The sequence below is a fragment of the Psammomys obesus genome, unplaced genomic scaffold (assembly GCF_907164565.1).
Source record: "Psammomys obesus unplaced genomic scaffold, mPsaObe1.curated_primary_1811, whole genome shotgun sequence".
NCBI classification, from domain to species: Eukaryota; Metazoa; Chordata; class Mammalia; order Rodentia; family Muridae; genus Psammomys; species Psammomys obesus.
Window position 1 is genome coordinate 6,399,423 of NW_026590062.1, and position 17,129 is coordinate 6,416,551.

The 17,129-nt window shown below is 45.3% G+C and overlaps 1 protein-coding gene across 2 annotated transcripts in view; it reads left to right on the plus strand.

The window, feature by feature from the left end:
* The window catches only part of Taok3 (TAO kinase 3), a 168,492-nt gene that overhangs the window by 95,331 nt on the left and 56,032 nt on the right, over positions 1–17,129 (plus strand). For both annotated transcript variants that reach the window (XM_055605744.1, XM_055605745.1), the window contains 6 exons: positions 447–492; positions 1,555–1,651; positions 4,001–4,114; positions 6,831–6,922; positions 12,828–12,921; positions 14,417–14,498. In XM_055605744.1, coding sequence (XP_055461719.1) covers positions 447–492; positions 1,555–1,651; positions 4,001–4,114; positions 6,831–6,922; positions 12,828–12,921; positions 14,417–14,498 — 525 coding nt within the window. The remainder of the gene's footprint in view (positions 1–446; positions 493–1,554; positions 1,652–4,000; positions 4,115–6,830; positions 6,923–12,827; positions 12,922–14,416; positions 14,499–17,129) is intronic.

A 17,129-nucleotide genomic window follows, 5' to 3' on the forward strand; every position in this document is an offset into this window, starting at 1 on the left:
CTAAGACAGGTTTAGGACATGCCAAGTATTTATCCTCCTGATGTACTTGGTGCCTCAGTTGTTGACAATGTGCTTGGTTGATTGGTTATTCAGTTGGTTGATTAGGTACTTGGTTAAGTGGATGGTTGGTTAGTTGGTTGGTTGGTTGGTTGGTTTGTGGTTGATTGATTGTTCACTTGGTTGGTTGGTTGGCTTAGTTAGTTTTATGACTGCTTGATTGGTTGTTTGGTTTTGTGGTTGGCCGGTTAGTTTGGTTGGTTTTCTGGTTAGTTGATTGGTTTGTTGGTTAGTTGGTTGGTTTTCTGGTTAGTTGATTGGTTTGTTGGTTAGTTTGTTGGTTTTCTGGTTAGTTGATTGGCTTGTTGTTTGGTTGTGTGTTAACTTGAGAAACTCATTAACTTTATTCTGATTTTTTAAAATTATTCTGATTTTTCAATCTCTTCTAGTTGGTGATGGAGTACTGCTTAGGTTCAGCCTCTGACTTGTTAGAAGGTAAGTATGACATCACTGCTTCTTCTGTTTTTCCTCCATCATGTTCTCCATGAGAGCCTAGCAGCAAGAACATGCTGCTCTTACAAGGACCCAAGTTTGGTTCTGAGGAGGCACCCAGCTGCCTGTAACTCCAGCTCTGGGGACCTGACACCCTCTTCTAGCCTCCACAGGCACCTTCACTCATGTACACACATACAAATACATACACACAAAAAAATAAATAAATATTTTTTAAAAAGAATGTTACCGACTTCTAGACAAATAGACAGAGTGTAGTTTGTGGCCTCTGGATAAAAGGTTGTAAGGGTCATGTGGATAAGCTGTGTAGACATAATCTCTACAGTGTGGTTGACATGTCTGGGTGATACTGGCAGTGCCCCTACTAGCCATCCAGGGCAGGCATTGCTGAAATATATGCTTAATATGGTACCATACCCCTAGCCAAAACCATCAAAGCCATGTGTAATTGTGGCTATCTACTCCTTTCCAGTGCCACAATGAGCTGTGTATGTGAGAGGTGAGGTGATGTCAGCTCATGTTAATATCCACCCACATGTGGTGTCAGGACAGACCCAATACCCCCTTATGAGTGCTGCTGTGACCTGCAGCTGTGTTTAAAATTCCATTTAAAAAAAGTTCTAAAGCCACCCATGACCTCTCGATAAAAGCTGCTGCATAGCCTCTTAGATCGGGGCGGGGGGAGGCGTGTGTGATTATTGTTGCTCTGTGGTAGAGGACAACAATTATGGTGGCTTTGTGGCAGAGGAGAACAATATGGCCTAGAACGCTGTCAGGAGGGACTGATAAACCTGGGCCCAGCTGGGGTGGAATCAACATAGCTTTGACTCTCCGTTGACCTGTAAATTAATGCTACAGGGGTATGGATCTTATTTTGTCTGCCTCGTTTTTATGCACTTGGCTTTCCTCATCCACTGCTCTACTATGGAAGACACAGCTTCTGTGCACTTAGATGAATATGATCTTAAGTTGTCCTTCGGTAAAGTGTATGTAACTGTGACATGGAAGGCTGGTTATCCATCCCAACCCTCTCTCCTTCCTCAGTTCATAAGAAACCACTTCAAGAAGTGGAGATTGCTGCTATTACCCATGGTGCCTTGCAGGGGCTGGCCTACCTCCACTTTCGCTCCCTGATTCACAGGTAAGTCCAGACCCCTGCTTCCTTTCCATTTCTCTTTCACAATGCAGGGACTGTGGGAATCAGCGTGTGTTCCAGTTCTCAGGGTGCCTTACTAAGGAATTACAGGAGGCAAAGAGACACCCCCCAGGCCTCTCTCATAGCTCCATACAGATGGCATCTCTGTTGTTTTAGGGGCTACTTTTTTGTTGTTTGTGGGGAGTGGTTGTTGTCTTTAGCTTTAGATTCTTTTTTCTTTTATGAGCAGGGTCTTACAATGTAGCTCATTTGGATCTTGAACTCCATATGTCCTGCCTCAGCCTCCAAAGAACTGACATTTGTAGCATGCACCACGTTCATATGCTTCATATGCATGTAGCTGGTCTCCTGATGGCGCAGGGAAATCTGAAGAAGGGCCCATCAGCTTTTCCCTTCTGCACAGAAGAGCAGCCTAGCTAAGCTACTGCCATTCTGTTGTGGGGAACAGACATCTCACATTGCAGAGGCTTCCCATTCCTGAAGCCTGCATCAGTCTGTACTCACAGACAGCCTCAACACACACGGTGGCCCACCACTGCCTGTGACTCCAGTTCCAGGTGATCTGGCGCCCTCTTCTGGCCTCTACAGGCACTGCACGCACATGGTACACATACGTTTATGTAGGCAAAATGCTCATATGCAAACTCCTTTTTAAAAGAAAGGCTAGACTGCAGTGTGTGTAGCTCGGTAGTGTAGCATTTGCATAGCACACGTAGGCCACCACGTCTACCCCCAGCACCATTAAAAAAAAAACAAAAAAACAAAACAAAACAAAAAAAAAGAATGAACCAATCACAGCTGGTAAATGCTGACTAAGCCCATTTACCATTTCATCAATGGATTTAGTAAGTGTTTGAGGTATTTTTCCTGGGAATGAAGGTACTATTGCAGGATGCTCACTCACTTGGAAGTTTGCTGGCTTTTACCTGAAGCCACAGTTAGTATTGTGTTTGTGTTTCTTACTTTAATCAGCCTGTTATTTATGAAAGAAATCAAGAAAAAAAAAAGAGTCTTTTTTTAAACATTCTTTAAATTTAAAAATAAAAGTCAGGTGTGGTAGTATACTCCCAGCACTGGGGAGGCAGAGGCAGGAGGAACTCTGGGTTCAAAACCAGCCTGGTCTACAGAGTGATTTCCAAGACAGCTGGGACTATATGGAGAGAAACTACCTCAAAAAGAAAAGAAAAAAAAAAGAGTATCAAAGAGAGACACAGCAGCATGTCCATGTAACCCCAACACTTGGGAAGGAGAGGCAGAAAATAAGGAGTTCAAGGCTATCCTGGGCCGCAGAGGACCCAGTCTTCAAACAAAGAATGAATACCATTCTTCTCAGCTTTTTATTGCTTTGAGGGATGTTCCAGCTCCAAGCCGTTCTGTTGTAAGAGAATAAACAATCCCTTTGTTTTCAGTTTTTCTGCCCAGGGTCATCCCGAGGAGGGAAATTGTCATTTCAAGGGAAGTTTTGGAAACGCTTAAGCCCATCACTTTCTCTCCATTTTCCCATCTGTATCTTTCCATGGCCTATCATCAACATGCAGCTCATGGTTCCTAGTCCTCATTACACCTCATTCATGTCTTAAGAAACATAATAGGACATCCATAACACCCTCTCATTCTTAAGAAACATAATGGGACATCCATACCACCCTCTCATTCAGACTTTTCTAATGTTTTTTTTTTTTTTTTTCCCTAACATTTCAGTGCATCAAACATCTTCAGTAGCAAACCAGACATGCCCCGCCACAGCAACACTGAATGTAAACTCCTAACCCCTAATCCTTGTCTGTTTTGATCTTTCAGGGTCTTCTTTTTACTGTACAGTGTTATTTCCCAAATAACACCTTTTCTATAACCTGTACCCTCCCATGCCTTAAAGTGGCAGTTACAGTTAAAGGCAGAGAGAAAGGGTCACGGGCAAGGCAGAACAGGTATGTGTCCAGCTGAGGATTCCGGGTCAGGGCGGCAACACCAGGCACAGATTTGGAAGGGGGAAAAATGTCCCCAGTTTCCCCAGCATAAGGAATGTTGGCAGTGGCTGGATAAAGCATTGGAGAACAAGCTTTGTAAGGGACAAGTCCCGGAGTGTTCCTTGACTGGCATGGCTGCCTCTTTCCCTCGCTCTACCCCTCCCTCTGAAGACAGCTTCCCCCGGAAGTCCTTCCAGTGAACACCCAGGAATGCGGGCTCCCTTACAACACGCAGTGACCGCTGAGAAAAGTATGCTTGTGTGTTTGTTTTAATAAGCTTTTTTATCTTGCCAGTTGCATGCTGTGGCTTCTTGGGAAGTAAGAATTGAGGAGTTAACTCTCAGATCCTCTTCTTTTTCTCCTGTAGGGACATTAAAGCAGGAAATATCCTCCTGACAGAGCCAGGCCAGGTGAAGCTGGCTGACTTTGGATCTGCCTCCATGGCTTCTCCTGCCAACTCCTTCGTGGGAACTCCTTACTGGTACGTAGACTTGAGAGATACAGCATAGAATTCAGATACATGAAGGTGAGCAGGAGAGACACTTGGCATCGCTGTTGTTGTTTCTGCAGTGGTAGGGATTGAACTTAGGACCTGGAGAATGCTGGGCAAGTGCTCAACCATTGGGCTACACCTCCAGCCTCTTTACTGGGAGACACAGTCTCACTAATTTATCCACGTTGGCCTCGGAGTCATTCTCCATCCCAGGCTGACCTTGAATGTGCAATTCTCCTGCCTCAGGCTACCTATGCACACAAGCCAGCACCACCTGGCCTGGCCTTGTTTTGTCTCAATAGTGTGTAACCAGGCAGGCACACTGGTGCACCCCCTTAACCCCAGCAGAGGCAGACTGATCTCTGTGAGTTCAAGGCCAGCCTGGTGTACATAGTGAGTTCCAGGACAGCCCAGGCTACACAGAGTGACTCTGTTTAAAAAGCAAAAACAACAAACAAACAAACAAAAAACTGCGCCCCAGTCAGATTTCATTTGAGGTTAGAAACCTCAGTAGCCAAGAAGAGTGACCTTAAATTGCTAAATGAGGCAGCTGGTGCTCTGAGTCTGCCTTGTGCTTTATCAGCTTGCTGGGCTAGCTCCATCTAAGGTTTCACTCGAAGTCTCTTTTGAACTGTTCCCTGGAGGCAGCGTGTTCAGGTAAGGACAGGAGATCTTCTCTATAGCCCTCTGGCTGGTTACCAAGGCGGAATGGAGGAAATCCAAGCTCCTGATGCTATTGAGTTCTCTGATACTTCATGACGTCATTCTGACTTGGTGCTGTCCCAGCATTCTATTCCAGATCCCCTCTCTGAACGTTCACAGATATACTGTCATGTTCTTGTAGCTTTGAAAAAGACACATACTGGAAGAAACTGCTAAACAGTTTTTTGACTTCTCCCCTCACCATAAAATAGTATTTACGAAGCTACCGCCATCACAAAATAGGCCACGGCACCATCCAAAGCAAAGTCAAGTCAGAGGGCCCCTCCCTTCTCAGGGTCAAGCATGATGCCCGCCTTTACCAACCTGTTTTATTCCATAAGTTGCAATGTTCTTGGAATAGCGGACCACATTCCTTTATGCTCTCCCTCCAAATATTTCTCGTCTTTTAGAGTAACTCATTTGCCTCTGCTCACAACATAATAATACTTTACAGATCTCCATGAGGTCCCTATCATGGGTCTCTCTATTTTTTAGATGAAGAAACAGGTAAGCCATAATTGAGTGACGGACCCAAGAGCAAACTAAGAGTAAAGAACAGAGCCAGGATGTGAAGAAAGTTATGACAGTATCTCCTAAAAAACACCACGGATGTTTGTGTTTCTAACAATAATTTGTATAAGGAACTATCTGTCAGGGGGGAAAAAAAAAGTCTTCCACTATTTAAATTATTTTTTAACTGGTTTACAAAATAATAGGTTGTATCATGATATTTTCTCGTGCCTGTCATATTGTACTTTGTTCAAATTCATCTCCATGTCCTCCTCTATCCTGCTTCCCACCCCCAAACAGTCCCCTTTCTGTTTCTCTCCCTCGCTCCCTCCCTCTCTCCTATAATTATCTTTTTAAGTCTGGCTTATTTCACTTAACATAATGATCTCCAATTCTATCCATTTTCCTACTTAGTTACTTTTCTATTGCTGTGATAAAATGCTATCACCAAGTCAACTTATTAAAAAAAAGTGTTGGGGGTTAGAGAGATCACTCTGTGGTTAAGAGAACTGGCTGCTGGGCACAGTGGTGCATGCACGCCTGTGATCCCAGCACTTGGGGAGGTAGAGGCAGGCGGATCCCCGTGAGTTCAAGGCTAGCCTGGTCTACAGAACAAGTCCAAGACAGGCAAGGCTACACAGAAAAACCCTGTCTCAAAAGAGAGAGAGAGAGAGAGAGAGAGAGAGAGAGAGAAACTGGCTGCTCTTCTAGAGGACCCAGGTTCCATTCCAAGCACCCACCCGGCAGCTCAACAACTCTCTGTAACTTCAGTTCCAAAGAATCTGACACTCTCATACAGACATACTTGCAGGTAAACCATCCATGCACATAGAATAAAAATAAAGTAATTTTTTAAGAGTGTTCAACTTGGGGCTTATGAATTCAGAAGGTTGGAGTCTGTGACTTTTAGGGCAGGGAGCAGGACAGGAGGCAGGCAGACATGGTAACAGGAACAGCTGAGAGCTCACATCTGAAGGCACAACCAGGAGGCAGAGAGAGAAACACTAGGAACTGTGGTAGTTGTTTGTAACCTTAAAGCCTACCCCTAGTGACACACTGTCTCCAATGAGGCCACACCTCCTAATCCTCTCCAAATAGTTCCACCAGCTAGGAACCATTTATTTGAATATATGAGCCTACAGGGACCATTCTCATCCAAACCAACACATCACAGATGCCTCCATTGTGTTTGTGAACTGCATTTTCCTTATCTGTTGTTTATCTAGGCTGATTTCATTACCTGGCTTCTATCAATAACACCACAACATTGAAAGCTTTAAATAGTGACTGGAGAAATGGCTCATCAGTTAAAAGCACTTGCTGTTCTTGCAGACAACTGAGGTTTGGTTCTCAGAAAATAAAAGAAAAAAAACTTTTAAATACCTTTAAAAATATTTTTTGAATACCCTTAAACCTATTGCACTGGGTAGTTTTATAAAATGGAAATTTTGTTTCTACTGACAACTTGAGTTTTTCACATTGTGTTTGGCAGGATGGCCCCAGAGGTGATCTTAGCCATGGATGAAGGGCAGTACGATGGGAAAGTTGACATCTGGTCGCTCGGCATCACCTGTATAGAACTGGGTGAGTGAAGAAAACTTTCCACTGGATCTCTGCAAATTGATCCTACTTATGCTCATCAGTTGTCTCATCCCGTCCTGACTCGGTGGCTGACAGCTGTACAGAGGCCAGGCAATCTGAATTTATTGTAGGTACTTTGCATGCTCTTGTATACCACAAAAAAAAAAAAACAAAAAAACAAAAACCTGTTCCTTCTCTGCTATGTCTCCATGCTATTAATTTAGCTAAAGGAGTCTGAGTAGATGTGGCAGTTAGCAAACACTGAAATAGAAGCCAGTAAGTGCAAATATTTGAGAAACATTCCTTCTCTGTATGGCATCACATACCCTGTCTTTACAGTAGCCCCCATTGCTTTAGTTTATATTCCAACCATACAGGGGAAATATCAGAAGACTTCTCAAGTATATGACTAACATGGTGTTTTACCTAATGGTAGAGTCTGGAAGAAAACTTCGTGGTAAAAGATACACCGGCTTGACAGTTGTCCCCAGGGACTAGAGAGGTGCTCAGCATTTAATAGCACTTGCTTGTCTTCAGAGGACCTGAGCTGATTCCCAGCACCCACACTGGGAGACTCACTCATACTCAATCACACACATCAACTATGGTGGTGTACATGTCCCGGCAATTGGGAGGCTCATGGAGTCAAGGGTGACCACTACTTTGTTACCTGTTACGGTACTGAGTCTCGCTGTACCACAGTTTCTTCCCTCAGGAAACTGGAGAATGACGCTTAATTGCCAGGTTCTAGTGGACATGTGCCATGCGTGAGGCAGTGAGTGCCCAACATAGAATAGGAACTCAGTAACTGGAAGGAGTTAGGAGTTAGTCAGTTAGGGCTGCCCACCATATTTGTTCATGAGAAACTTTAGCCCTTTCTAAGGCAAAAGCATTTATCTAAGAGTGGGGTGCCCTTGGATCACCTCTCTTTCTCAAACAGAGTACAGCCCAATGGTTCTAACTCAGCACAGCCAAGCAGAGCTGTTAGGCCCAACCCATTAAAATAACCCCCACACACAAACCCTGACCTCAGTTGGCACAGATGATGTATCAACAAAGATGTGACCATTGTCTCTCACTTAAACAGGAACTTTTTTATAGTGTGTAGCAAGATCAGCTTTTCTATTCTTATGGCCTTTCCTTTCATTTAAGAAAACATGGGTTCTGGGCTGGAGAGATGGTTCAGTAGAAAAAAATGCTTTTTGCACTACATAAAGACCAGGTTCACATCCCCAGCATGTATGTAAATAAGGCTGCTCACTTGTTTTATTTTGGTATTTTAACATTTTAAAATTGATTCTTTATAAATTTTACATCATGTACCCCAGTCCCATTCATTTCTCCTTCCCTCTATTTCTGCCCTATGTCCTTGAAACCTCCCCCACTAAAGAAAACAAAACTAATAAAAAAAAAAAAAGTCTCACCATAGAAGCTGTGGTGTGTCACAGTGTATCACACGGCTTCCCTTGCAGATGTTCGCTGCAGTGAGTCGTTGGTCTGGCTCTAGGCCTCCGGCTTCTGCCTCACTATCTATACCGATTCCTCACAGGGACTCCTTTTAGATATCCTGCTGTTGCCTGTTCACAGAGATACTGCAGCTTCAGTTCTGCAGGACTGACCCCTTCACTTGCTCCAGCAGTTCATAGATGGGGTAGATGTTGGGGTGGGCTAACTCAATACCCTGGATCTGAGCCTGGATGGTAGGTGAGCTGGTCTGCCCACCAGCATTCCTGCACCCAGGCCACCAGAGCCAGCTCTCCCGCTTTGTCCAGGCAAGGGGCAGAGCCAGCACTCCTGTCTGTGGCAGCCAGCAAGTGGCAGGACCAGCTCTCCCAAGCTTACGCCATCAGGGCCAGCTCTCTAACACTTTTCCAGTGAGGGGCAGGGCCTGGCTGCCCACTTATAGTCCCAGAGCTCAGGAGGAGGCAACAAGTGACCTCTGAAGCAAGCAGGCTGGCTAGATGTCTACCTCAGCAAGCTCTGTGTTCAAGTGAGAGACCACGTAGAGAGCAATATCAGTCTCTGGCCTCCATCTTCATGCATGCACACATGTAAGCATGCATACACACATCCACTTACAGGCCCAACACATGGAAACACACGTATGCCATACACATGCAAACACACATGCAAGCACACCTACACATGTGCAGACACCATACACACACAGAGACCCACACATTCAAAAAATAAGGCCTCAGAGATCCTGGTCACAGTCCTTGCTTTGTGGTGGCAGACTTCTGCCACCTGCTGTGCTCCGCCAGTGCAGTGATGAACTCCCTGGAAAGGACCAGATGACAAATGTTCTAGGCCCTGCAGGCCCTGCTGTGTGTTGTCTGCACTGCATGTATCTTCCCCACAGAAATAAAACAAAACAAACAAACAACAACAACAAAAAAAAAAAAACACCCGTGGAAAATGCCTCACTACTTAGAAGGGGCCTGCTGGCCAACTGTGGCCTTTGCTCTGTGGCATTCTGTCTCTGTGACAAGCCCTGTCACTGTGGCTACGAGGCTGGGTTTTGCTTGGCTGGCTGGTTAGCTGGAGACAGGGTCTTACTGTGAAGCCCAGGCTGTTCTAGAACTTGAGATCTTCTTGCTTTAGCCTGCCCAGTGCTGGGATTACAGGCCTCCAGCACCAAGCTTAGCTGGCTAGGGTGTGTATGTATGTGTGTGTGGTTGATCCAGCAAAGGATTCAAATGTAGACCAGACCTTTCAAATCCAGTGTTTGGAGGATGGCTCTAGGCTCTGGTTTCTCTACTGTAGTGATTTTCTCTCTGGCTGAGAGCTAGCTGTCTTGGCTTGTCCCCCAGCACATTGCCTGTTCCTCCTGAGCCTGCTGTAGACTTCAAAGCTGAGTTGCTGCTGTGTACATTACTACAGAGTCTTAGTTTTGTTTCTCTCTTCTGAGACAGGGTCTCATGTAGCCCAGGCTGGCCTTGAGATCACAATGTAACACAGGATGACCTTGAACACCTGTGATCCTCCTGTCTCTACCTCCCATGTGCTAGAATTACAAACATGCTACATCACACCCAGTTTGTGCAGTGTGGGGATTGAACCCATGGCTTCACACACGGTAGACAAGCACTCCACCAACTGGGCTACATCCCCAGGACCAGTATCTCCTTTATAAACTTCTGTTTTCTTTATTTAGTCCTCTTCCCACTGCTTCTCCAATGCAAGTCAGCATTCCTCTGAGCTTGTTTTACCTGAGAGTTTCCTTATCCCCCTGATGGTGAGCTCATCGAATGGTATCTGATGTAAGCCCCAAGACCCAGGTCTCTTCATCATCTCTATGCCTTTTTCCTACACAAAGATTATGTTTTAATGTTGTATTTCTCTCTCTCTCTCTCTCTCTCTATATATATATATATATATATATATGTATATATATATATTTGTGTAGATATATATATATATATATATATATATATGGAAGGAGCATGTGAGTGCCATGGCACATAAGTAGAGGTTAGGAAGCAACTTGCCAGAGTTGTTTCTCTTCTTCCACCACCTGGGCCCAGGGATTAAACGTAGGTCCTCAGGTTTGGCAGCAATCACCTTGGACACTGAGTCGTCTCTGTGGTCCACACAAAGATTCATTGTGGACACAGCTCTTTGCATTAGGCTGCGCTTTATAAATTTATTTAGCAGGTTTTATGAGGACTACCTCCCAAGCTGAGTCCTCAGCACTAGAAACAGGAGTGAAGAACAAAATGAAGGTCATCACTGCCCCTGTGAAGTTTTGCAGAGGGGGCATACACTTAGTCACTTAGTAAGGACAGGAAACCACGAGCCACATTGTAATGTGTGTGTGTGTAATGTGTGGTCCAAAAATATAGTAAACATATAGATCTGTGGTGACAACCATCATCAAAAGCTTCCCTGAGGAAGGATCATTCACATAGTATAAGCCCTTAATAAGTATGCATTAAATTACTGCAGAAACAAAGTGAGTCCTTATTAGTTACTTTCTTGCTACTATGACCAAAAACCTGACAAGAAACAACCTAAGGGAGAAGAGTTTATTTTCCGCTCACAGTTTGAGGGGATATAGTGGCGGTGGCAATTTAAGTCAGCTGGTTACATTGTTTCCAGTCAGGAAGCAGAGCGCTGAATGACAGGAAGTGGGGGGCTATACAACAATCCCAAAATGTGTTCCCTGTAACTCACTTCCTCCATCAAGGGTCCATCTCCAGCAGGTTATACAGCCTGCTAGAACAGCACCTGCTGAGAGTGTTCAAGCATGCCAGGAGCCTGTGGGGGTATTTCATTTTCAAGCTACAACAGGGTCAAAGTGAAAGGGTTAAGAATGAGCCAAAGCTGAGACAGGGACACACATGTTCTCAGCTGCTCAGGAGACAGACAAGAAGACCAGGAGTTGCTCAGGTCAGACCAGCCTGAGCAACATAGCAAGACTCATCTCCAAAAAAGATTTTTAATTAAAACATAGCTGAAAGTAGTTAGCCTGGAAAAGTCACAGAGTCTAGACCGAAAACATCCATGTGAAATGGCCTGTGCTTGATTGCTTCGGTGACTCCAGAAATGGCAGGAGAGACAGGAAAGTGGCCCTTGTTCTCAGAACAGCTCAGGCTTACGGCTTGGCAGGTGCTGCTCAGGGGTCTGACCTTAGCACTAGGAGGAATCAGAAGCCACTGATGGCCACAGGAGTTCCTAGTTCCATGTAGTTTAAAAACTTGAAGTTGCCAGAAGACCATACTCTAGAAACTTGAGTCCACTTCCTGAAAAATAGCCCCAAACCATATCTGTCTCTCCTCCGTGCTTGTAGCTTTTGTCCACATGGCTCTCAGAGCATGCTGTTCACGCACCGCCTCCCAGTTTCGACCAGTTTCAACCAGTTTCTACTTGATACATGTAAACAGTCAGCAGCTGCATGGTGGTACAGACCTGTGTTCCCCGCTACTGGGGAGGCCAACCAGCTAGGATGATGTCAGAGACCCTAGAGAGAAGGGGAGAGGAGGAGGGGCAGGAGGGGGAGGGGAGAGATCCTTGCAGGACCCCAAAAGACCATGCCAGAAGCATCTGCAGACATCATTCAGCAAAGATTCACTGAGGCCTGTAATGGATGAGACCACGAAGGAATACATAAATACATTTTAAAAGTCTAAGAAACCACCCCAAATCATCACCTTCTTTTCTTTTTTAAACGTTTTATTTTGTCTGTTTTGAAGACAATATCTTACTATGTACTCCCGATTATGCTAGAACTCACTATTTAAAACAGATGGCCTCAAACTCACAAAGATACATCAGCTTCCGGGCTAAATGAGACTCTGTCTCAAATAAATAAATACCTATTTTTTATATTATTTATATATTTTATATAGTACATGTTTATATAATATTATATATAGCTATATATTTGCATACACATGGTATAGTAATATATTTTTATATATTTTTGTTTTATATAATTTTTTAAAAATTTTTTTTTACTGCACCATCTGTATGCAATGCCTAGAAGGCAGCATCAGATCCCCTGGAGCTGGAATTATTGGATGGTTGTAAGCTCTCATGTAGGTACTGAAAACTAAACCTGTGTCCTCTGCAAGAGCCACCAGTGCTCTTAACTGCTGTCTGTCTCTCCAGCCCTCCATTCCATAATAATATACATTTTGTTCTACTCTTCTTTACTTTCTGACTTTATTTAATGAATATGTATTTTTTAATTAAAATACACACACAGATATTCACACCTTGTCATTGGAAAATAGGCCAACACCAATCTCTGCAGAATCTATGAAAAAACAAGGACATTTCCTCCCCATTATCTTGAAACAACCCTGAGAGTACAGGAGTGGATGCTGTCCCGCTGGTAGTCCTGATCTCTCTACCTACCTTACTTCTTTTGGAAATGCCTGACTGTGCTTCCTTCCTCTTCCAGCGGAGCGGAAGCCCCCCCTCTTCAACATGAACGCCATGAGCGCGCTCTACCACATCGCGCAGAATGACTCCCCCACGCTACAGTCCAGGGACTGGTAAGACATCCCCAAGAAACTCACTGCAGCCATCTGTATTCTCAGTCAACCACATTTTAAAGGTCTGTCCTAAAACACCATTGCATTCTTCCATCACAATGACAGTGAGAATGGGTGTCCCACAAGCAGTATACCTTCGTACACACACACACACACACACATACACACACACACACACACACACGATTTAACTGAAGCCTCACTGGTAGCTTGAACCCTGCTCCTCCCTCTCAACTTCAGCCCTCAGGGGTCACCTGATCATCTCATGTCTAGGTTTTTGTGGTTGGTTGGTTGGTTGGTTGGTTGGTTGGTTGGTTGGTTGGTTGGTTGGTTTTTGTTTGGTTTTTGTTGTGGTGAGTTTTGTTGTTGGTAGTGGTGGTTTGGGGTTTTGTTTGTTTGTTTTGAGACAAGGCCTTACTGGGCTGTTCTGGAACTCACTCTACAGACCAGGCTGGCCTAGAACTCAGAGACTCACCTGTGCCTGCCTCCCAACTGATGGGAGGCACCACGCCTGGCTTCGTCTCTAGTCCTGAGCAGCTGTGAAGTGCCCTGGCTGACATCATTGTTTGTCTCTGTGTCTGTCAGAACGGGCTGGGACAGAACACTCACTGTCTATTCAGAAGACATGTTGTTCTTAGCTGAAAACCATGGCATGTTTGTTAGCTATTTGGCCACAAGAGTTACAGAGAGTGAGCTGTCTAAGGAGAGTGGACAGAGATGAATTTCCCAAGAGAGGAAGTAGTTTTATTCAGACTGTGTCTTTCCAGCCTTGTGTGCCTTTCTTTTACTCCTTGTTAGAGGTTATAGGTGGTGGCGGAGTTAATGAAGTGTTATGAAGAATGCAGGCTGGATAGCAGCAAAGCGGTTATCCTGGAGGAAAAAAATGAATATTAAACTGTTATGCATAAGTATAGCATTTTTATTTTCTAACCTATTTTGTGATTTGACCTAGCCTTACATACGTATGTGTCTGGGTTGACTAGCTTGGGACTGTGTCCACCTCATTATCCAAAAGGATTAATTTTCAATGCTGTAACTTGAGCATAGTGCGGGTCCACTCATTTTCAAAGTGTCTAATGAGAAGATTCTCCTGGCTGGGGAGATGGCCCAGTCGGCAAAGTACTTGCTGTGCGTGCACGGGGGTGGGGGTTCAGTCCCCAGAACCAAGGCAAAACTGGACCCCATAACTCCAGTGTGGGAGACAGAGAGGGATGTCTGCGCCAGCCAGCCAAATTGGTGAGCTCCAGGTTCCGCGAGTGACCCTGCCTCATTAGAATAAGGTTGAGAGTGATTGTGAAAGACACTTGATATTGGCCTCTGGCCTCTATGCACACATGCCCACGGGTGCTCGCATGTGCACAATGGAACACACATACCCCATGCACACACACAGTGTCCCCAAATTGCGAAGCGTTCTCTCCCATGCACTTCACCTTCTGTGCTCCTCGTGTCCCACAGCCCCTCACTGCTCCCCTTGGTGTGTTTGCTCACACAGGACAGACTCCTTCAGGAGATTCGTCGATTACTGCTTGCACAAAATACCTCAGGAAAGACCAGCCGCGGTGGAACTGTTACGGGTAACTTTTCTGGTTTCCATCTGAGGAGGGGCCATGAAGTCTGGCCATGGGGGCAAACAGTGACACACTGGCTCATGCAGGGATGGAAATAGGCATAAAAACGGGGAGGCTGTCAAGATCGATGTCCTTCCTCTTCTCCACCTACCCCACACACCTACGGGTAGGCTTTTCCTCCCCGATCTGCTTCCCTTGCCATGCCAGGGTTTTTCTGACTGAACTTGAATGAGCTCTCAGGATAACCTGGCAATGGCGCTGACGCCAAATCTGCAGATTTCGGTTAGTTGCTGTCAGATCCAGGCACAGAAGATGTAGGGCGACAATCTAAAGAACAGATGCTCAGGTCATATAGATGAGCTACAGCACTGTCACACCACTGTCCTCGAGAGGCCGTTGGGGCCAGGCTGATGTTGAACTATGATCCTCTTGCCTCCAGTTTCCCAGTGCTGTTGTTATAGGACTATACTGCCATTACACCAGGCTCTGAAGGTAAGAACATCCCTCTGTTCAAGGCCAGCCCTGGTTCCATGAGACCCTATCTCAAACAACAGCAGAAAGTTTTTGAGTATCATAATTTTTTTTAGCTCTTCTTTACTTTCTGACTTTTTTAAAAATGAGTACGCATTGGTTTATTTTGAACCTCTCAGTTTTGAGCCTCTGTCTGCTCTTCGCTGCGTGTTCATTTCATGTGATGCTGCTGCGGTCAGTTGACATTCTAGTCGTGGGTGGAAATCCTTCATGGTGTAAACATTCTCAGATCTCTACCCTCTGGTGGGTGTGTGTGTGTGTGTGTGTGTGTGTGTGTGTGTGTGTGTGTGTGTTTATTCAGCCCTGTTGTTCATTTCCTTTCCGGAATGTGTCCTCTTATGTGCAGTTTTGCTTGTTGGCTTGTTTATAAGAAAAACTCTGAAGGCTTGCATTACTCCAGTGTGTCAGGCCTAAAACAGTGGCACCTGCGGGCTGGAGCAATGGCTCAGCAGTTCAGAGCACTAGCTGTTCCTGCAAGGTCCTGGTTCAGGTCCCAGGGCCCACATGACAGCTCACAACCATCTGTAGCTCCAGCTCCAGGGGATCTAGTACCCTTTTTTGGCCTCTGCAGGCATTGCACACCCATGTGGTACACAGACATACATACATGCAGACAAAACACCCCACGCGCACACACACAAAGTATGTTGTAACTGTCCACAGATATAAAATAAAAATAAATACATAGTTTATATTTGTCGGGGAGATGGCCCAGTGGTAAGAGCAGTTGCTGCAGAAGCATGAGGACATGAGTTCGGATCCCATTGCCTGCATTAAATGCAGGGCATGCCTACGTGACCCTGTAAGCTCAGAGAAAGGAAGGATGCTGAGGCTTGCTGGCCACCAGCCTATCCCCAGGTTTAGCGAGAGGCCCTGTCTCAAACGGATAAGAAAGAGAGTGGTAGAGCAAGATAACCAACATCCTCCACACACATGCTCACAGGCATGGGTATTTGTACACATACATATCATATGTGCGTGCACACACACACACACACGTTGACATACAAAATACTGTTTTTCCAGTACTGGGGATTTTGCGTGATGCTACTCCTGTGAAGATACAAACAGCTGGCTACTCACCACAGACAGTGCTCTGAGGTCAGACCGGAGTCCAGCATGGTGAACCATGAGTTTTACTGGGGTTCCTTACAGGAATGTGGGTGAGGAGTTCCTTACAGGAGCAGAAATGACCCAAAGACAGCTGCATCACCAAAGCCCGCCCCAGCACGGGTGACAGGTCACACAGCTGGACACCTGAGCCCATTGCATACTCTGAAGGCAGCTCAACAGGCTGGAGAGTGTCCTTTCCAGGTCCCTCAGCTGGTCTGCGGGTGATCCTCAGCAGTCCTTAGTGTTTATATTTGCTTGGGGAGGGGAAGTGTAGCGAATCTGGTCAGCTTCAAGGACTTCCTGAAACCTTTGAGTTGTTTCCTTCCTGGGCTTAAGGAGCTTCCTTGTAGGACTGAGTGTCTTACCTCTGCTTAGAACGTGCTGTTTTACCTTTCTGTAGACACCCCACATCTTAACAAGCTTGGAAGGCTTTGATCTAGGAGGAGACAGCTATACAATGACCTGGTGCATGCTGGGAAAGTGGCCAGCTATGAACTCACTCCCAACCCCCATCTCCTTACACCCTGCTCTACAGTGTGCATCGATGTTCTAGGCATGACAGCATTCATGATAGGGAAGGTGGATCTAAGGTTGGAGTGCACACCACCAGATTGCCCTGCAGTTGACAGTTCGACTGGCCAAGTGTGAACAGTCTGAATTGCATTGCATGGATTGGTGGGACAAATTTCTGGTTGTGGTTTTGGGTTTTTTTTGTTGTTGTTGTCTTGTTGTCTTTTTGTTCTGGATTATTTTTATAGGATTTTTTTTTCAGCTTTATATGGGTTGTTTTCATTTAGTTTGAAGACCTTGGTCAGTCTTAAAGTCAAAGCTAGGTCCCTGCAAAGCCAGCACTGTGGTAATGGACCTGCCCACACACACACACACACACACACACACACACATGCACACAGATACATACACACACAGACACCCTGCAACCCCCCTGGCTGTAATTTAAATTTTATTTCTCATCACTTAGATGAGTCTCTTTCC